The 22141-nt window shown below is 39.7% G+C and overlaps 2 protein-coding genes across 7 annotated transcripts in view; one reads left to right on the top strand and one right to left on the bottom strand.

Moving 5' to 3' along the window:
- Window positions 1-1297: 1297 nt before the first annotated feature.
- LOC113031221 (putative fibroblast growth factor 1) lies at window positions 1298-6063 on the bottom strand. Of its 5 annotated transcripts, none has more exons than XM_026183210.2 (4): window positions 5910-6063; window positions 3726-3942; window positions 3135-3238; window positions 1298-2633 (listed from the first exon to the last, which is right to left on the bottom strand). In XM_026183210.2, the coding sequence occupies exons 1-4, from the start codon at window positions 5949-5951 to the stop codon at window positions 2448-2450; spliced, it is 549 nt and encodes a 182-aa protein (XP_026038995.1). In that variant the 5' UTR covers window positions 5952-6063; the 3' UTR covers window positions 1298-2447. The 5 variants fall into 5 exon arrangements, with proteins under 5 accessions (XP_026038995.1, XP_026038998.1, XP_026038997.1 ...); XM_026183213.2 differs by lacking the exon at window positions 5910-6063 and adding an exon at window positions 4950-5052; XM_026183212.2 differs by lacking the exon at window positions 5910-6063 and adding an exon at window positions 4954-5038.
- Window positions 6064-10695: 4632 nt separating this feature from the next.
- Window positions 10696-22141, top strand: part of LOC113031220 (rho GTPase-activating protein 26) — an 83498-nt gene continuing 72052 nt past the window's right edge. Inside the window, exons 1-2 of one of the 2 annotated variants that reach the window (XM_026183206.2) lie at window positions 10696-10849; window positions 11099-11365. In XM_026183206.2, the coding sequence (XP_026038991.2) occupies window positions 11212-11365 (154 nt within the window). In that variant the 5' untranslated portion in view covers window positions 10696-10849; window positions 11099-11211. Of the gene's footprint in view, window positions 11024-11098; window positions 11366-22141 lie in introns of both variants that reach the window. The other variant, XM_026183205.2, reaches the window with a different exon arrangement.

The raw sequence follows: 22141 nt of genomic DNA, 5'->3' as shown, positions 1-22141 counted from the left end.
TTCCTCCAGGATATTTTCCTGGCACAGTCGACTCTAAAACAACGTTTCAGGCCATGTTCTGTTTCAGCCGTTACACATTAAGTGTGGATTAGATGAAGAATGCCACTGCTTCCAAAAATGTGGTGAAAATACTTGATCGGGGTGAATGGGGCTGGTAACATCTGTCACAGCTTTGTGGTTACAATCGTTTCGACTGGAGTGGAGAAAGTCTTCACTAAAACTAGTGCATATGGGGTTTCCTTACAGTTTTCAAAAAATTAGCTGCAAGTGCTTTGTTATGCAACTGCTCGGTACACATATTGTGTCTAAGAATGAAAATCTGTCAACAGCAGGAAATTGACACTGGATGTTTGGCATCTATGGGGAAGTTCAGCTATTTCAGATATTTTGGTGGTGGAATAACATTTTAACAGCATAATATTATTTTAGGTAGAAATAAAAATAAAATTCCAGTCCTTCAAAATGTAATTATCTTTATACAAAGAGTTAGATAGTAGAATGACTCCTGGGATGGCTTTCCTTGATTATTTTCCTTCTGCTTTTTCAGATGGTTTAATTTACATTGATTTTTTGTACATACTATAAGACAGTTAATATATAAAAATATACTATATCAATTGTTAGGTATGCCTGTTATATACACGAGTCGTCTTTACTTGGATTTGGACGTGTAAACCCAAGAACCATACATGGAAGTTTAGACAATGCCTCCATCTTGTGGCCAAATGTATATTTTGCCTATAGTAAATATCTTTAACAGTGTAATTTATCAATAAAACACCAGTTTTCACATTGGAATAATGCCATAGAAATGACATCAGAAACAGACTAAATACAAAACTAAAGGCACTACAAGAGCGCAAACATCCGCCAAGGCAGCTCAATAGTAATATTATATTTTGCATATACTGATTTTGTTTTTTAAATGCACTTTAAGAAGTTTCTCGTGTTGTAAAAACAAGTGCAAAGTGGAGGCTTTTGGTATCTGCCATGTTCAAACCTATTTTTATATACTTGACATCATTTTTAGTGTAATTATTTGTTGTTATTTTTTATTTGTGTAATTGTAGTACATCAATCAATACGCACCACATTTGCAAGAATCATAGCTTCTAGGTTAAAATGCTTTTTGTCATCTTTTGAGCAATAACTTGATCATTTGAAGACCTTGAAGACCTTAGTGGATCCATGCCAGATTTTAATGGATCGTTAACACACACCCAAAGAATGACAGGCACACAACCAAACTCCTACCAATAACATATTGCTCCTTGGCAGAGGTAATAACTATCATAAATACAGTAAATCAAAAATAGTATTTATTCATTCATGTATAATAATACAGGCTTAATCATTACATTTAAATAGAGTGAATACAATATGTATTACTTTGTGAAAAGGTGATATAGTTACCTTTTTATTCCTTCACTGTAAGCATACATTATTTAGAAAATGTCTTTTACAATGTTGAGTAGAATTAAATGTTATTAGCAATAAATCTTTATAAATACATATTCATAATAATCTAGGATAAAGTTACAGTAACAGGATTTTAACTCAAAATTAAAAAGGGGGGAATTTACTTGAACTGTGAAGCATTTTACAAAATAAAAGAAAGCTTACGTTATATACCTGCTATACATCGTACATAAACACACTTAATAAAAGCTTCACTCATTTCTCTGACAAAGTTTTCACATCTGCTTTTATAGGTCTGTCAGCCTTCCAACAGTCACACAAATACAGTATATTAATACAATAATAATTCTTAGCAACACAAATTATTTAAGAGCTGCTGTTTTAAAAGGAAGAATTCTGGCTTCACAGTAACACCATATCATCTTTGCTCTCTTGACTCCCTCGATCGACATATTCATTACAAAATGAGGAATTGTTTAGGAAGACTAAATATCTATTGATTGAAATTCAATTATTATTATTAATTCAATCCATATAAGACATTTTTAGATTACTACTGTAAACCTTGAATATCTTTCCTTTCTTAAATTTTGAATTCAATGCCATATTTTTGGTTTTATTCTTTAATTATATTCTTTTTTTGTGCCAGACATTAGTAATGCTAAATACATTTACGTATGTAAATTGCATATTTTTTCCTCCCTGTGGTGTTTCAAATCAGGGTTTAAATTAATCACTTTATATATTTTCTATCTGCAGTGAGATAAAGTATATATGCTATGCACTTACAAAAAAAACTGTGCTGGATATGATCACATATCCATACAATGATCATTTATAAACTGTTCAGTCAAATGTTAAATTTGTGTATGAAGAGCGACATTTAGCCCAGTAAGAGTTTTGCCTCAGCCATTACCAGAAATAACAGATTTTCAGTGACCTCATAATCGTTTGTCAAGTGTAATTTTACACTAATAATGTGCATTTAAACATTTTAGCGAATATACAGTGCCTGCTGACATTTGGCTTTACATGTTGCCTGCAGGCCTTGGCAGGAAAAAAACGGCCTTCTGACCCTGGTGGGTGTCTGGTCCGGCTTTGGGCTGGCCGTTCCTCTTCAAGGCGACGTACCAGTTGTACTTCTGAGAACGATACGTGTTGTGATGGTTCTCTTCATATTTCTCCAGGAAGTAACACTCATCGTTCAGAGCTTGCTGAAGCAAGAAAATGAAAGGGGGGGGAGGGGGAGGATTGATTATATCACCAATATACGGTTAAAGGTAATGCGGGCATTCACAAACAGTAACTGAGCAGGATACAACGAGGAATATTGTAACATACTGAATCACCAAAATCATAATCAACATAACAACCCTCTAAAATAAAGCTTGTCTGTTTTATTTTAGACATCCCAGTGACAAATTATTAGTCACAGCAATTTGGTAATTACACTGAAACTTTCCACTGTTTTGCAGTCTAGGTTGTTTTGCACAACCGTTACAAAACTGTAACGATCAGCGAGTTTAAACTTACGCTGAGAAAGGAATGAACAATTGTGTGACTTGATGAAAAAAGAATTGAAACTGTTACATAGAAAGACAAACGGGACCAGTGAGCATTAGTTGCAATCTGTAAGTGTTCAACCTTTCTATCCAAAATTCATTTTTAAGTCAAACTGCAAAATATATATATATATATATAAAAACACAACTCACTACTCCACAGAGGCGTCCATTTCTGTTCATAGCCAGATACCTTCCTGTCGCCTCACCTTTGATGACCACCACCCCCGCACTCACAGCCTTCAGCCTCAGGATGTCTGCAACACACATTACACAACACAACACCACAGCGTTATTGCTTTTTTGTTTTTTTCTGTTTTCTTTTCAAAGTTAACTGGACGATCAAATCATGTAAAAACAATGTAACTGTGATATCCCGGAATAAAAGTTTAATAAGTATTTTTCAGGGAAACTAGGCCCTGCTGTCCAAATGTGTACACAGGTTAAGATGCTATTATTGCAAAACCAAATCACTGAGCAGCTTTACCAGCAGCCTAATTATTAGTCCTTTAGTGGCAAGATGTCCTCTTTTCCTCATACCCTCATAACCTTTAATCAAAACATCTTAAGTTTACCCATTCTCTTTTGTTTACCATCGTTATAACAATCACGAAGACTTTTAACCTAATGTTGAAACTAAAGTTAAAAGCCTCCCCTTCATATCTTGCACGTAATCTCTGGCTCCTGATTTTGAAATATAACCAGCAATCACAAATCAAACAGTTCTTTTGTTTTTTTCCTCACCATATGTGTCATTTTCTTGCCTCCCACCATTGACGGTTCCATCTGGTAAAATCCTTAGGTGATAGCCTCCATTCATACTGTAGAGCCTGGTCAGTGTCTGGGCTTCCTGCTTGGACAGGTCCAGGGACCCAGGTCCAAAAGGCAGCACTGTAATGTCTCCCTCAGACATCACACAGAGAGTTTGAGGTATGGACGGAGCAGCGTGATGTCCCTGTGTCTGCAACGACAGAGAAGATCCAACGTTTTCACTGTTCACGTCACCTGGACTGCGGCTGAGACACAAGACGAAACAGGAAGGGGAGGACAACGTCGCCTTCATAACATGATTACAGGAAATGCTCCCCTTTCCTACCCTCGCCTAATCACTTTCTCCATCTGCCTGGCTCTCTGTAACTTTCTGTCAGCCTTTTAAGGAACACACTTTATTATGAAGTGATAAAACCATCCAGGGATCAGTTCTGGATGAAGGCCAGGAGGGGCAGCAACATGACCGGACTTGTTTTAGAACTGAGCATCACTTTGATTCTCTTTGGAAAAATAATTTCCAGATGGTGGGTGATGTAATCTTACACCTGAAATCAGTGTGAGGCTAGACAACAAAATAACCAACACATGGACATAACAGCCAAGAGAGAAATTTGTGGTAATTGTTTAACTTCCTTTAAGTAAGTTTTATATTAGCCAGCATAATCTTACAAATAGGTGCAAACACATGACGCTGAATCCTACTCGTGGGATACTGGACCCTTGACATTCTTCCTACACTCTCTGAAGCATTAACACTAATCTATCGTTCAGCTGGATTTAACAGACATGTTAACACGTCAACAAATCAGCGACTATCAATATGAGAATTTAGAGCCCAGGCAGCCCTCTTGGTCTTACCCCTGGATTCCCTGCTTCCTCAACAGCTTTTCCAAAAAACAGTCAAGCTCATTTTAAAGCCACACTGTCAGTATAGTTTTTATTTCCTGGATGCTTGAGATCCCAGAGCAGCGGTAGCTGTCATAAAGTCAATCCAGTCCAGAAACAGCAGTGGCAGACCAAGCCAGTGGGGATACTCTAACACGCACAGGTCTTTGTTATCATTTGAAACCGGAGGTATAGCTGCTGAAGAGCCAAGTTAGCCCACATCTGGAATGTCTTGGAAGAAGCAGAGAGAAGAAGGGGAAAAAGAGAGAGAGCGAGGGAAAGTGAAAGCCACAGGAGGAATGTAAGGCCTACCCACTGGCGGTCTGTTTTTCCTAAGAACAAGATCTGGAGGACAGGATTACTGGATATGAGAGCTTGTGCCAGACTGGCTTGGGGACCTTCGGACAGAGCAGCAAGTGGGAATGACGTCAAAAGTCCAACCAATGACCGAGTCAGAGTACAGATGTGTGGGAGGAGAGCTGGAATCTGTGTGTATTTTAGTGTTTATTTCAGTGTAAAGATGAAGAGCATGACGGTGAGCTAAAGTAAAGTTTGGTGAGCTAAAGTAAAGCGGGGGGGTGCAATGAAAGCCACAAAAATAAGAGGCTTTCCGTTGACCCTGCAGTGGTCCGAGTAAACAACCTTTAGTTTGCACGTTTCTAGCACCTCTTTTACTTTGAATCACTTGGCAATAGTTCTACATGTGCTTCACAAGAAGTTTTCTCTTATTTCATTTGAATTGGCTTCACTGTAAGTTGTTTTGGCCTTTGACTAACAGATTGTACTGTGTGGTAAAACGGACTGTACCACATACTGTAACCACTCATCTACCACAATATTTCATTATTCTCACGTGCACTCTACTGGTTGTTACCTTGTCTTTAACTCTTTACCCCTTGACTAACACTCTTTTCTGACTGAGCAGTTTCTTTCGTATTTCAGGCCTGCCTATAGAACAAAACAACTAGGTTAGTGACAGTGATCACTAACCTATACGTCTACCCTTGGAAAAACCCAGAAGCTGTTCTAACGATCATTAAACCATATCTTTATTGATATATGTATATATATATATATATGCAGAAGTATCAAAAAGCAGGGGAAAAGTTATGTTACAGATATGTACACACACAGACCAGACAGTCAAAAAGAAAGCACAAAGAAAGACAAACATTAACTTCATTTTTTGTTATGAAGATCCGTATTTAACTCTGCAGCACTAATTACTAGCCAACTTTATTACCACACAGACAATAAGCCATCTTCACCTACCTGTGACAATGTCATGTGACAGTGCCCCCGTTGAGCCAGCATGTCCTCTTTTTTTCCTCTTAACTGAGGCTTGACTGAAACAAAGTTTTTGGGGCCTCTTGTGCCAAACTGTCTTCCTCCTTTCTCTGCCAGTGAAGTGTCTGGCCTTTATACGGGCTTCTTAAGTATGAATTTGAACTCCATCCACTCCTCCCTCACCTCACCCCCTCTTCTAACAACGTCAGAGGACGCATTTTAACAGGCTAACGTCAGGACTAAAATTACCATCCACGACTGGAGAGGGAGAAGGAGGACAAGCCAGACCCTAGAAATGAGCCAGGCCGCCTGTCTGACTGAGCACTGATACATTCTTGTAGTGGTGTCCTCCTGGAGACACTGGCAGGCAACACAATATAAACATTTATAAGAGACACAAAGGGAATGACTTCAGCTTCCAGAATTAACATAATGCCAGTGCCTTTGGATTCCAAGTTCTGCTTCCCATATTACAGGATAATAGGATTCCATAAAATTCCTGCAAAACATATAATGCTCAGGTATCAAAAGTACGAGTGCATTACATGTATACAGTAAAAGTATGTGGGGTGTAAATGGAGGAATACTGTACTTAAATGAGGCATTAAGGAAAAACAAAGTTGTATTTTCAACAAAATACTTCATATCCAAAACAAAGATTCATTAAAAAAAAAACAGAAAGAAGGAAATGTCGAGTTTTGTACCTCCATAATTCCAGCTCTGTAATCTTGAAAAAGAACAGACACACTCTCCTAAAAGGTTAACCAAAAGATATGAGGCTGATTTTTGACTGGCAGTAACACTGAAGCAGCTCTGAGAGGAAAACACATTAAAAAAAAGGAATGTAAGTCCAGAAGATAACACAGAAATGATCGACACCCTCACATTAGCGCTTACACAAGGTTAATGTTGGGAATTTGGGGGGAGTTATAGGAATTTATGATTCAAAATGCTGCAGGACATATTAAAAGCATTTTCCAAAGCCTATAAAAATAGACATTTTTGGATATGCACTGTGATGCGCTGACATTTCTAAAAATGGTGGAAATGGCTTCCAAGACATGGCAATCTCAATATCTATTTTTGCAGCCGTTCACTGTCTTTCCTGCAGCTATGTGAGAATAAACAGTGGCGGTGTGCAGGCTAGGTGATATATTCACACTGACTACTTTGTCCCCGTCTTCTTCTAATGGATTTTTCTCTCCCTAATTCATCATCTGCAGTGCATCTAAAGGTTAAAACCATCACTTTGAAGTCAAGTAATCACGAGGCACAAGACCGTGTCAAGAATGTGCAGAAAAAAAAGAGTGATAACCAAAAACTGAGGAATCTGACCTACTTTTCTCTCACCTGTTCCATCAGCATTGAACTGCTTCTTTTTCTTTGCTTCTATTAACCACAAGATGGCAGAATGGGTTAACCTTAGAGGTGCTTCAGTCTGCAAAAAATCAAGTCTGCTGTTCATGTCCACAGAGCTGACACAGGCATATTTAGAGCATGCACCATTATACTGCATTCTCATTAAACTGGCATTCTCAGTTTTTTATTGGCACAGTATCAGAACAGTGAAAGTAGTATCAAATGCACATTTACACGCTAGCATTTATTGGGTGTTTGTGTGTTTGAGTGTGATCAGCTGGTGAATATCAACTTCAATATTTCCATTCCTGAAACAAATATGCGGCTAATTAGCTTCTTAATGTTGTAGATTGTACACCAGCCTTGCCTGCCAGTGAGATTGTGTGCAGACAGTGTTGTTTGTCAGAGCTTTGACACCAAAAATTGGTGTGAGTGAACCAAAAAACTACAAGCTGCAGATTAAAAAGCTAAAGTCTGATAATTCTCCTTGGGTTCATCTCAGTTCATATTGCATGAATTCATTTTATGGGGCTTTAAAAGGCTAACTGATACTCAGTCATCATATGCTTTTATCTTTGACATGCTGCTGATTAGGTGCCATTAATCTACAAGTATTCTGCCAAAAATTAAATCCCCAATAATGTGTCTGATGCTTGAGGCAGGTTTGTAACAGTGCTTTCTTTTTCTCTAGATAATTCCACCTAAATTCTTGAGTTCCTGGCAGTCTTGGGCTTGTCATCAAAATGCATTTGTTCCAGTTGTCTTATTAAGTGCTATGTTCTCCATTTCAGATACAATTTCTTCCCCTTCAGTTTTTTGTGGTCTATTTTTTCTTGGCGTTATCAGAGAATTATTAAGACCAAATGCTGATCCTAAAGAAAAATCTGTTTCCTGCATCACCTCGTTGTGTGGTGGTTAATTCTGGTTCTTAAACTAGCCTCCTGGATTTTTAAAATTTATACATAAGCAACAGGTGACTTCCTGTACATTGCATGTCTGCGTACACCAGACTGTGACAGATGGGGTAATGAGCAAGCGACCAGATGCAGTGCTCTACTCTGACAGAGGAAGTGACACTTCTAAATATGAGCTGTTTTCGCACAATAACCACATGCACTTAGTGTGCATGTATCAGTGACATGAAGTGAGATCTCAGGACAGGAATCAGTGGCGGAAATGCATTAGGCCTCTTCAAGCTTTACCGGATCTGCCGGTAGATCAGTATCAAGCTGATATCAAATAAATACAGAGCAAGTATTGCCAAAGCCAATAGCCTATGTAGGGGAGAACAGTGAGTCATGGTAAGATAAATCACTATTAATTTGAACAATTTTGAACACAAAGATAAATCACTTTCGTTTTTACTTGCCACAGTTATTAGCTAATGCAACAAATCACGCCTTTCCATCAAATATCGATACTATCGATCTATCAGCCCACCCGTAGTGCTCACAGCTAGATCAGATCACTTTAAAACGGATGTTCCCTCTTATCAAAGAGAGTCATAGAGTGTAAAAAACATATCTAAAACTACCAGTTTAGAGCCATCTGGAACCATATTTATTACAGCCTATTATATATATATTTTGATGATATGGCGTATTTTTACATTATATTATAAAACATCACAGCTATTTTAATGTGATGCAAACAACTATGGACCAGATTTTCAGAAAAGGCAAACTAGTGCGCTCAGGTGTGGTTGGTTTTATGCGATAAATACAAAAGTCGCAGCCAGTTTTTCCCAGTATCCAGTGCAAAAAATAAGGTATGCTCTTTCACTGCGAAATTAACATTAAATTGGCGTGTCGCAAACGACAGTAACTCAGTTTGCATACTCCTCCCAGAAATACATATACGACAGGGTGAGTCGCAAGGGTTTCCGAGTTCCCACCTCTTACACGTAATGCCCCCTCTCTGTTTATGCAGCCTCTTACCAGTAGAGGGCGCCAGAGGTGATGAGCCTTGGTGGGTACCTCTCCTCTCTACAGAAATTCCCCGCTCTGGTTGAAATGACATCACCGTCTCCTCCCACCAACCAGACTCCGGAGCCGCTGCATACACAGATCGTTTATTCACAAAAAGATGGTTCACTCGATCTTTGACAGGTTTTGACCTGTGGGACGCTTTTAAGCCGAAACATGTTCCGGTCATTGAAATAAAATGAATGAAAAGTATTTCATACATGTGACCCAGTTATTAGTCTTTCATCCCAGAGCGAGCCTACTTTCTGGGAAGCTCCAATTGACATTGTTTTTACCCCACGGGTTAAAGTTCACACCATTCAATAGAAACTTTGAAAATTTAGACAATTAAGCAATTTCGACTCAAAATGTAAACCGTTCTCTTCTTCAAATGTAAAGATATGTCTTCCAATCTTTCAGAAATCCTCATTTTATACAATAGTAACCAAATATTTTTGGCGTTTGAGCTTTTGGAAAAACCAAGAAATTAATAAAGAAAGTAATAAGCTCATCATTTCGGTTTAAAGGTAACTGTTGTGTACCTGATACTCCCTTTATTTTCCTCCATGTACACTGTAGTGGGAAGTGCATAGTATGCTGATTGCCCTAGCTTGTGAAGCACTGTGAGTGACATCATCTCCAGAAAAACAGCCTTTTAATGGGATTACTGATTAGATGACTTGCATTAGCTTTTCATAAATATGATGAATCTAGTGGTAATCAAACACAGCGAATATAACTGCATAGAAACAAACCAAAAGCAGACAACCACTTTGTTGCTTAATTTCATACTTTAATGACATAAACTATTGGCATATAATTTTACATTGCACTAATTATTAACCACACCTGAGATTTGTAAACTAGTGGCACAGGTATGTAGGATGGCAAAGCTGGGGTAGTGGTTGGTGATGTTCAGAAGTGGTCCAGTGGACCGGGATAAAATGCAGTACATACATTTACAGGTCTTAGGAGATCAGATGTGTGTTGACTTTGGTGAGCTATTAACTTTTCTTCCAGTGATTTACTTTCTTTGTTTTTCTGTTTAGAGTGTAACATGCTGACATTGGTTGAAGTATCAAAGGTAGAATGTTGACTTAATAAAATTAAGCCTACCTGCTAAGTATTAATTACTAATTAATTATGAAGGAAGTAGTAATGTGCGAATATTTTCACTGTTTATATGCTGGGTGCTGCTCTTTCCATCTAATTCTAAGAGTTCACTTTTCCAATGCAGTTTCAGGAAACTTGGTCAGAGTGGACCCTCCTTCTTTTATCCCACCCATCTTTGCTCTGGAGAAGCTCACCGCTCGATCCGCCCCTAAATGGTCGAAACTGCCCTCCACGTCGTGCCTTGCCATCTCATTGGTCTAGACAGACGTCAATCAGTGGATTATCCTTGTCGGGGTAGGTTGATTACGGTCTGCGGCGCTGAGCTGAGCGGTGCTGGGAGAAAACAGTGCATTTAAAACCGCCCAGGGAAGACACCGCATTTACGAGCGGAGTTTTGTTTTTTTGCTGCCTCCCTCCTCCTCGGCCCCGTTTCAGTCTGTCCGGTCCAGAATGAGTCGTTCGAGAGGAATGCAGCACCGGCTTACCTGAGCAAGTGGACACCTTTTCTTTGAAATCCATTTCCAGACACTTATTCAGCTCTGTCTCCCCCCCCCCCCCCCCTTTTGAAATTTAATTTTAATTGGATGTCTTGTTGTGTTACTGCTGCTGCCTTGTGTGTCTGCCTGAGTGTTTTCCTTTGCAAAGAAAAACGAGGTTATGTAGGTAGGGATTTCTCTCGGATCCATCTCCGCCCTGTTGTTTTCATGTTGTAATTGGATTTTCTATCATTTACAACAGCAAAAGCAGCACCAGAACAACAGGTTTTCTCCCTCCATCATCATCATCTCGTTCCTCTTTCCTCCTGCTGTCCCAATCGTTTATTCTTTTGCCGGGTGGTGGTGGTGCAGAAGATGGGATTACCTGCCCTGGAATTCAGCGACTGCTACCTGGACAGTCCACAGTTCAGGGAGAGACTCAAGTCTCACGAACTAGAGCTGGACAAAACCAACAAGTTCATCAAAGAGCTGATTAAAGACAGCAAGGCTCTGATCCAGGCTTTGAAAAGTAAGTGGAGGTTGGAAGGGGCGTGAGTGTGTGAGACTGATAAAATGTGTGCGAGGAGGTTGCAGTTGACAGTTATATGTGATGTCCCTAATTATTGAAATAAAGGGGAAAACAGCCAAATCTGGTTCATGTGGGCTTGATAGAATCACAAGGATTGAGAGGTGAGAAGCCCCCAGGTGTGAAAGTCTCAGTTTCATTGGATTCATGTGAAAGGCTTACACTCTGCTTTGTGTGTGTGTGTGTGTGTGTGTGTGTGTTTCTGATAAGGCATGCTGAGAGGCTAGGCGGGTGAATTTGACTGATCACAGTGCATAGTGTCCTCTCATGTTGTCAGCACATTTGTTCCCATTAGCTACATTGTGAGGTGTTTACAGTGAGCGAGGGGGTGTGCACTGTGTTTCACCTACATTGATATCTGCTGCTGTTCATCTGATGGGATTTGAGGCTGTGATATGCTACAAACGTTGGCCTTTAATCTAAAAACAAAAGCCTTTATTTTACATTAAAATTTTTATTGTAGAAAGGCATAAAAATCAGAGTGGGATTGAACGGAATATGACTTTTAGGTGTGGTGGTAAAATATTTCTGTTTCTCTATAGGTCAAACTTAGATCAGCATTACAGGCCAAGTGTGTTTATGCATGCACGGAAATGGGCTCAGTGGTTCTCACACATATTTACAAGAGAAATGATGAGGAATAAGCAAACATTAATGCATGACGTGAACGACAAAGAAGGTTGGAAAATGCATGCTAGTGTATACATTTAATGGCAAGGTTTATCTAATGTGTATTCTTCAAAAGCAAGAAGATATGAATTTGAATAATAGCAAATGTCCAACATTCAAATGTTAATCTTATCATCCTAATCAGGGCAGCTCCTATCACATAACACTGGGTGAACCATGACTACTAACCTTAAACAAAACATTAATGTGTAACTTTTATGCATAACTTTACTTCAGTGAACCACGGTTCAGCTAAGGCTAAGCATAATCCCACCTCCCTAGTAAAAGATTAAACTAATAGTTTTTTCCATGCAAAAATATGAAATCCAAGGCTTTCACTTTTGGTAGGGAGTCACGAGCACCTCAGAGGCTGTGACAGCACTTCCTGCTTCGGTAGTGTAAAGTTCATTCTTGTGCCTACACAGTTTTCATCAGCATGTGCAAAGATAAACAAGTGCCATTAAAGACTTGCTGTGTCTTTAATAGTCCTGTCAGTACTATTCAAGTCTAACTTTTTATTGCGCCTTTTAAGTCTGCATTGATGTAAAGTTCATGACGGGCAGGGCTCAAAATGACGTGCAGTAAGGAGGGAAGATTTGGTGGTCAGTATTACTGTGGTATGTTCTAGAGGCTGGTCCAAATGTCTGCACTGACCAGCATGAAATCTTATTCTGGCATAAACTTTAACAAATGAACACATTCAGAATTTGTGATGTCATGGTTCAACTATACTAAAATTCACAGTTAGCAGCTGTTTTTACTCAGTGTAGTTTGCTTGCATACAGTCTTGAGCCACCCCAGATTTCTTTATATCTTCCTAAGAAAATGGGAAATGGGTGCAGAGATTTCATTGAAACATGTGCAAAGATACATGGAAATCCAGTGTCCAAGGCAAAAACAGAGTTTTTACAATTGTAATGAGCATGACGGTCGATGTCAGGTAAGATCAACTTTAATTCTTTAACACAGCCGGAACTCTCTTAGGTAACATTTCATGTTACCTCAGTCATCTTCATGAATAGTTCTCCAAGCATCTTGAAGGACATTCAAAGCTCGTCTGTGGACGTTGGCTGAATTTTGCTCTCTTCACTGTTGAGATGATCCCACACTGAGGTGAGGGCTCTGGGGAAACCAATCTATGATTGATAGGAAAATAAATCAAAGACCACTGGTTCGTAAGACACGATTTTCAGATGCTGCTCATCTGCTATAGATGTGTATATATTTAGACCTGCCGCTTCTTCTTTTGTCCTCCGCTTGTTTCCTCAATTCTTTTTAAGGACACATTAAACAACGTGCTGTGTTATGCCAGTTTCCCAGTAGCTCTTTGGGAATCCCCTTGTTGGTGCAAAAGCACTGTTTAATGCATGTTCTCTGTAATGGACATTTGTTTTTAGTCTATATCTTTTGACTTATTTCAGGTACCCTATTACGTCCTGATGTACTACGTAGAGGACCTCCTGGGCTTTCCAGTGATATCTCCTGTATTTGGGTTACCTCTTTTAGATCCAAAGAAAAAAACGTTTAATGGGAAGATTCTTTTTTCCTCGGTTCTCAGGAGGATACAGTGCTAAAATTCTTCTGTAATACTACTACTACTACTACTAATGATGATAATAATAATAATAAAGATAATAATTTATCAACAAAATCATGTTCAAAGTGATCGTGGGCGATCGTGGCTCAAAGAGTTGGCAGTTCGTCTTGTAACCGGAAGGTTGCCGGTTCGAGCCCCGGCTCGGACAGTCTCTGTCGTTGTGTCCTTGGGCAAGACACTTCACCTGCTGCCTACTGGTGATGGCCAGAGGGGCCGATGGCGCGATTATGGCAGCCTCGCTTCTGTCAGTCTGCCCCAGGGCAGCTGTGGCTACAACTGTAGCTTGCCTCCACCAGTGTGTGAATGGGAGAGTGAATGAATAGTGGAATTGTACAGCGCTTTGAGGGCCCCGAAAAGCGCTATATAAAATGCAATCCATTATTAATAAAGTGCTTTGAAATAAGTCACATTGCTTTTGTGTGAAAACGGCGTTAGAGCAAAGTAAGATCAAGACCTTGAAGCATTACAGAGAAAAGCCAGTGTTCTCTGCTGCTGTTATGCATGACAACAATGTGGAGACAGCCAGGACTGTTTGAGGTGTGGGGAAAGAAAAGAAAGAAAAGTAATGAGCAACAACAAACAATAAACACAGAGTAGCTTGGTTACCTGGAGCCAGAGATCCCTGCAGATAGATGGAAGGAAAGGGACAGCGGGAAGGAAAAAGCATGAACTACAAGAGAGAGAAGTAGAGCAGGGCGATATGGCCAAAAATATTTATCACGATATATATTTGAAAATTTGCGATAACGATATAACCGACGATATAATTGATGCGAGACAAAATACAACTCCACAACATTACTAGCGCAAAAAGACAACCTTCCATTTATTTTCACTTAAACAAGAAGCTGGTTTTTATGTACATTAAAGCTTTATAAAAATGTAACAGTGCAAATGCAAATTCCTTGCTGAAAGTTTAACCAAAAGGCATTTCCAGTAGAAATGGGCTGACATATCCTGAGCATAACCATGTATAATATCCACTGAAGTTAAAAAGAGGTGCTTTGCAACATTAAACTGCAGTGTGCAGTACGCATTTTTCGGACCATAAGGTGCACAGGATTATAAGGCACATTAAGCGAAACAAAGCAGTCAGATAAATCAAACTTTATTAAACTCATTCTTCTTGCTTCCTCCACTTCTGTACCATTGATTCATTAATGTTGAATTCTCTGGCAGCGGCTCTATTCCCATGTTGTTGCAGTATATTAATGACTAACCTTGTATTGTGGATGGATTATCTCAGTTGTTCTCCTGACTGAAGTTTGGTCCGTTTACAGCATCCTGCCATGCGATTGCATTTGTCTCTAACCATGAGGAACCTTCACGTTAACTTTTATAAGTGGAAAAGTGTTAGTGTTCGTCCTCCAGCTTCACTGTTTATGTTATGTTAACATAGCTGTGTCGCTAGCGATCACGTAGCACTTCATTATATACCAGCTAGCCCAACTTCAGTAACCCTACAAACGTCACTGCTGTTTAGTTTCCTGTCTTCATTTATGTTGGAAGTGATAGCAGAGCTGTACGTTTGATTTTTTTCAGAAATCTCTCAGTCAGAACATGCAATATCATGCTTAGGTAACTAGCGAAACTAGCGAGCTAACTTCCGCTAGCTTCCTGGTAACTTCTAACTCCGTTAAATGTAATAACTTTTGTTTTCATGGATGCCTGGAAGTTAAACTTTATAGTTACACCTGGTTAAGCAGCAATGCTGATCGTTTTATTAAAGATGAAAGAATTTAGACAGTTTTTAACTCTAAGTGATGCTGCAGTGTTGTTTGACCTGAAGAATACAGAGAGTTTAGGACCCAGATTACTCCCAGATTTAAGAGCATCTTAGTCCGACAAATATGACAATAACAACGGCCGCTTGCATGTTCTGCAAAAAAATGTGCTTTGTCGTGTATCTGACGGACAAACACCAAACCAGTTCCACATCACGGAAGTTGCACCATTTTTACAAACCAATTCTGGTTCATCTGTTTCACTCAACAATCGGCCATGTTCGTATGAAAACAAAGGCACTGCGCATGCGCGTTTTATTCCCATTTTATCGCGATATTTCATTTTCCTATCGTTGCCTAACATTATACCGGTATTACCGTGAACGGTATAATATGGCCCAGCCCTAGAGAGAAGACACAAAAAAACCTGCTTGATGGCGCGAGATGGGTGAGTTCAAAAGCGTCCAGTAAATCAAAAGCTTTTGGGGGTATGTTTTTGAAATTTTCATGGATATTTAGCTCCCAATCAAGTTTAGCCTATCACATCTACAAATGGCAATAAGAATTAGTTCTCAAAAGTTTCTCCGTTTCTGTTTTGTCTAATGAACTGATAAAAGTCGTCGTTTGGAGGTCAAACCTTTACCAATGTTGCTGCTGCAGCGGTATAATGACAAAGTTAACTGTAATTTCATTTGAATTTGATTGTGTGATGGGAAATTAAACTGTTGAGCATTAACAATTTTCATAATACAGGCAGTATTTGACCATGATTCTGGTTTCTAGAAATGATAGAATGTCATGCAAGAATGAATGAAACTATGACTGGCACTCCAGAACTGGATAATACCACAGAGATGAGTTAAGTACTTTGAAAGTGACTCCAAAATTTGGTTTAACCATATGTGAAATCATCTCTTTGGCTAAAGCTTAGTAGATTATTGTATTCAACAACATATTCAGTGGTGTGCCGATGCTAAGATGACCAGTAGTAATGTGTTTAACAAAATCTGTTATGATGGTACTGGAAAAAGTCTTCCAAATTCCTCTGGGGAATGAACCCCAGTTATTGAATTACGAGTTAAGAGGAACTCAGGCATGCTATGGCTGCTTTTGTGCATGACCAAATTGGAAGTTGTGTCACTTGGAGACTGAAACAGAGGTCTGTTTCCTCCTGGGAGATGTTGCTGAAGAACTGTTGATGCAGCAGGAAGATGGCATGTTTGTCCAACGTGTCTTCCATGGGGAAGATCCTCATTGCTCATTAAAGAGAGGGCCAGAGTGCACAAACAGTATATCCATTGCCCGTTTGTTGTCGTGAGCCGAGTTGAACCAGTCTCTGAAGTTGGTCATTGATAAATTGTCAAAAATTCTTGGCTACAACTTAACACCACAAAAGACATCATGATGGACCTTCTTGCTCTGTTAGGTAAATTGTTTGGATTACTTGGCCTCGCTGTTGCAGTACAGAGTGATCCTTGCAGTCAGCAAACCACAAACAGGGATGAAGCTTGAACATGCTTGTTCAAAGTAGTTTATTATTTACACTGTTCAGATAGGACAGAACCTGCAAAGGGCAGATGTTCCACTCTGCTAAATATACCTTTTTTAACAGCAAACTAGCCCAATTCTCTTTCACGACAAAGCGCTGGTCAGCTGATGTGTGGCTACGAAGACAATTCTGCTTTTGTCCAATGTGGGATCCAGAAATCAGACGGCGTGACCTGATTCACTAAGGCCGGGATGAGAGAGGGAGATGTTGTTGCGTGTTCTGTGCCATTGTAGCAGGGTGCTGGCAAATAAAGAGCAAGTCAGCAAATTTTTTGAGTTAATCTTTGTATACCTGCGCTGTGCTGCGTCATGTGCTTTTGAATCCGTTGCAACAGGTCTGTAATATCTAACAGGATGTCAGAGTCCTCTTTGCAGTTACATAAGTAACTGTCTGCGCACACGCACCTCCACCTCCTCGGCTTTTCTGTAAACAGTGAGGGGGATGTGTGACTGTCCCGGGAAGCCCCTAAGGTTTAGCTGGTTACAGTTTGCTGCTGTTTGCCTGGGGTAGCCTGACAGCTTTCACTTGTGTTTTTATTATGACAGTTTTAACCTTGGGCTTACTGTAAAATATGCCTGTTCCTGTCACTTTTTTATTTTCAGTTGAGTAGAGTTCGTCATGTGATGAGACTGGTGAGTTAAACATGTGGGTCCTCTGACCCACATGTTTAACTCACCAGTCTATGTAATGTTTTTGTCAAGGTTCTGTTTCTTTTAACTTTGACAGCAGTTACAGTGAAGCAAAACTGTTTTGCCTGCTATATCCTGAAATCCCCTTTCTGCACAGTCCATTTGTACGCCACCATGCCCACGATATCCACCATGTCAAAAGGTCAATCTGACTGGCATGTTGTGAGGCCTGTAGAAAGGACTTTCTGACTTCTTGCAAACTAAAAGTGTGCTTATGACCATATCTCACTTTTGGCCAGACACAATGTTGGTGATGCTATTTTGGGTGACCAAACAGAAACTGTGGCGGTTTTATATACCTTCCTCTGCTCCAGATATACTCATGTTTAGACTTTATACCTTCTTTTCCAGCAGCATTCATATTGGAAGCCTTGTCAAGCATTTCCTGTAAGAACTGGCTTAATTCCCCCAAACATATAAACGTAGTGGGGGGATTTTACTGTATTTTCTTTTTTGCCCTAGTCAATAAACTTCCACATTAATAAAGTAGAGGTAGAGCAGAACAAAACAGCAAAGCTTAACACTGGACTGGAATGACAATGTCTTTATTTTTTCTGCATTTATTTTTTTATTATTCTTCCCAAATTGTTTTTCATTTTTACAGTCTCCAGATTTGATATGTAATTGCTCATCACATAGTCATCATATTATTTACCAAAAAACGAATGTTGCTTGCAGAGGTGCCATCGCCACTGTTGCAAATTAACAGCAGCTTCATCCTGTTTGAGGGTAACAGACTGGCTTGTGTAGCAATTACAGATGTAGACACATTCAGACCAAAGCCTGTACACATGCAAACGCACACAAACTGTGTTTTAGTATAGACTCTGACAGCCACAAACCCTCACTTGAATAAGTAGTTTTGAAGCGTGCACAAACGTGGGACGTGAGATGAACATGCGCATGAGCAGATGCCCATGTGTGCGCACACGCAGATGTTGATGCGATTGCGTGTGTTAGCCAGATGTCATTTTAGGGTCGACCTAGCTTGTTATTACTGAGGCTGTAGAAATGTTTGGCTCTCTGCTCCACCTCTAACATGACACGGCTCAATCAGCCAAGAAAATCGTAATTACCAGCTAAGCGTTCACTGGAGCTCCAAAGGAAACGAGGCAGCATGCTCAGACGCTTGCATGACAGCAACATGTGATTTTTGCAATGTTTTCAGCTAAAAGTGTGTCTCAAGATTCAGAGTTGTGACTTCTATTATCTGTTGTGATACTTGATCATTTTTTGTTTCACATCTTAAATGTGTAAATATAACTCAGTGATTTAGTTCTGGTATTAACACTATTGATTGAAAACATACTATGCAAGTGTTTTGATTTGTAATAGCCTTATCTTGGTTCTTGTGATAAGCTAAAAGGCCTAGTTGTTTTTGGAACCTGTCTAAGACACATAATGAGAAAACTGCTGTAATTATTGTAACCAGTTAAAGACAAAGGACCTGTATTGAACCTAACATGACCACCCCAACAATTCACCATTGCTTTTACCCAATACTGTTTCACAGTTATAACTGCTGTTTATGTTTCAGTTATTTAAACAATGCTTCAGCCTGTAATTATATTCCAGTTTGGAGTCTCAGAGCTCAATTGTGACAATTTTTAAACAATCTGGCCATAGTCTTTGTAGATTAGCCACTAATGTGTGTTTTGGTTTGATTTATTTATTTTTTTTGGCCCAAGCCCCACAGGTTGTTTTTCTTTCTAGGTACTACCCCAACTTTCTCTCTGTGTTAGACCTCAGTCACATAATCCTGGGGATCAGTCAACGACTCCCTGTCCACCAATGGTCACAAGTGAAATGTGTCGAGTGAGTGAGGGCTCTCGCTGGGTGAACCTGGGTGTAAGGGTGCTACACCAAAAACCTCCTGATGATTGATTTTGTTGGTAGCAGATTGTTTTAGTGGATGTCACAGATTCATCAGCAAACAATTTACTTGCCAAGCAGTACTGAAACTTGGAAAAAGTGTGCTGCTAGCCAGAAATGGAGAGTGTGTCTTCAAAATCTAACTTCTACCTTATTACAGCCACTAACACACTTGAAAAGATGAGGCTTTTACTTTGGAAGAAAATAGTCTCGGTTTCTGGTTTTCACACTTCCTACATCCACTCTACAAGCACTTGGTGACTGCTTGTAGATGAATTGCATGAATTTGTATTGTGCCCAATGCAAACTACAGGCGATCACAGCAGTCTGCTAGTGACATCACCATATACCTCTTTTTGTGAACACTTTTCTCTACAGACCAGTGATCACCAGGAGGTCAACGACTGGTCTCTAGACCTGTGTGACTGAGGCCTTCACTTGGATATGTTCTAGCCTCCCCTTGAACCCTATACTGGTTCCAGTGGTAAATGGACTGAGTCTTATATAGTACTTTTTTACTTGAGCACTCAAAACGTTTTATACAACATGCCTTATTCACCCATTCACACATCAGAGAGTTACTTGTGGTATCTTGCCGAAGGATGAAGCATGAAGAATGGAGCAGCCAATCAGCCACTGAACCACCAACCTTGCATTCAGTAGATGACCTACTCTACCTACTGATCGATAGCCATCCTGTAAGGCCACACATTATGTATGTGGTTACTGTATATAATAAGACAAATTATAACACCCACAGTTTTTTGTGAATTGAGTAGAAAGCAGCTTGCTGATGTATTATAACAGCAAGCCCCCCAACAAAAAGCTCAACGCTCTTAGAATATTTTCTGGTGACTACTCAGTGTGTATATAACTGTTTTAGTCTGATGGTTTATGAATATGATATGTTAAAATCAGACTGTCGTGCAGGCGTGGATGTGCAGAAAAGGACAGCATGACATCCATACAGATAATGTTCCTTAACCATGCATGCCAGGTTGCACATGTTGAGAATATGGACATAGTGCATTCTTTAAGTATGAGGTCTGTGTGTAATATACATGTTGTTTAGTTGGATTTACAATTTTGATGAGATGTTGCTACCAGACGGATGATAAAGATGCCAGGAGGACAAACTGTGCTCCTTTACAACCCAGAAACGAGGGACAAAGAAGTGAATCGTGTTTGATTTTCATGTGATTTTCAATCACTAAGTAACTGAGAATTTTAAAATTTTGTTGGAGTGTAAGGAAAGTTCAGGCATCTGCATAAGTTGGTGTAGCTATGGCTTTACAAGGACCCCTGTCTCTGTTGTAGTTTGGACACAAATGGCTGAATAGTAAAATTTTTGATGACCACAGTATTTTAACTGTGATTGTTATAATGTGCAGACCAGGTTTAGCCAGTAAAACAATGCCAGAGCTGGGTCTGTAGAAGAAATAGTTGATGGCTAAATTTTATTAAAGTAAATTTACTCCCTAAGAATTACAGCTACACGGACATGTTGTAGTAAACCTGTAATGCTTCCTGGCTGCAAAAATATAGTGTGTGCATATATTAAAGGCTAACTAAAATCACAAGCATATTGTTCAGGCATGTGTGCTTAGCTGCATGCTGTCTGTTACTGGTTTAAAAACAGGCTTTCCACCCATTAGGGCCATCTTGATAATGGCTTTCTTTTCAAGCATTTACTCTGACTTCAAATTGACCTTTAACTGTCATTGGCAACCTCACAAATAGGCTGCTGGCTAAGTGAATGTGTAAATGTCCCAGAGGAGAAGAAGAAGAAGAAGAAGCAGGAGTTCCCTGAAGCTCTGAGACCGCCTGTTAATGGCGGGAATATTATGCTTCTACTCCATGTGGCTGTTCTGTATAAAAAGCCTTTTAGCCAGCAGTCTGTGTAGTGACAGAGCCAATTCAGCTCCCACTGTGATGCTGTTGCATTTGGTGCCACACCCCTCTGGTTCTTTAACACCGGCACGCTATGTAAAATCACACACTTTGGTGCCATCGCGCTGGCTTGGTGTGTTTAAGTGTAAACATGCAATTGCGCTGTAAAGCTAGCTGTTCTTAAAGGTAAAATCTGTGAGTGGAAAAGGCTTCATTCTTCTTCTCACATTACCTTCTTTCTTTTTTCCGTAGCCACCCACTGTGTTCTTGGTTAGTAACAACAGGGGTAATGGCGGTTATTCAGTAGTTCAGCTGTCAACTATTCTGATGGATGAGGGTTATACGCACACACAAGTGCACACCACACCATAACTAATTCTCAATTATGGCACGACTGAACCTTTCTTTCTTCTTCTTTTTAACATCCAGAGCAAAAGAAGAGTTTGTGCTGGGAGGCAAATGAAAGAACCAGTACGTAAGGAGGAAAGGAGGTGGGGGGTGCGGTTGTGTTTCACACTGTTTAAAAGCTAACATGACCTTTTTTTTTTTTTCTTTCAAAAGTGTCTATAGAGGAGCCTCTGGCTTGGTGAAACAAAAGAGTAGAAAAAGAAATGTGTGAAAAAGAGTAAAAAATGGAGACAGAAAAGAGAGGCGTTTCACTCCTCTGCATATGTCGCATAAGAACAAAGATGATACAGTTACGTGTGCATGCATGCAGTTATATTCTAA

This window comes from Astatotilapia calliptera, chromosome 10 (assembly GCF_964374335.1).
Source record: "Astatotilapia calliptera chromosome 10, fAstCal68.1, whole genome shotgun sequence".
Classification (NCBI taxonomy): domain Eukaryota; kingdom Metazoa; phylum Chordata; class Actinopteri; order Cichliformes; family Cichlidae; genus Astatotilapia; species Astatotilapia calliptera.
This window is presented reverse-complemented; position numbering and strand designations above follow the sequence as displayed.

Bases quoted from the DNA above. Each gene is read 5' to 3' on its own strand.
- LOC113031221 (XM_026183209.2), bottom strand. From the start codon at position 4,044: ATGAAGGCGACGTTGTCCTCCCCTTCCTGTTTCGTCTTGTGTCTCAGC. The intron at 3,239-3,725 runs GTGAGGAAAAAA...TGTGTGTTGCAG, and splicing joins GCAAGAAAATGACACATATG to ACATCCTGAGGCTGAAGGCT. The intron at 2,634-3,134 runs GTGAGTTGTGTT...TTCTTGCTTCAG, and splicing joins ATGGACGCCTCTGTGGAGTA to CAAGCTCTGAACGATGAGTG.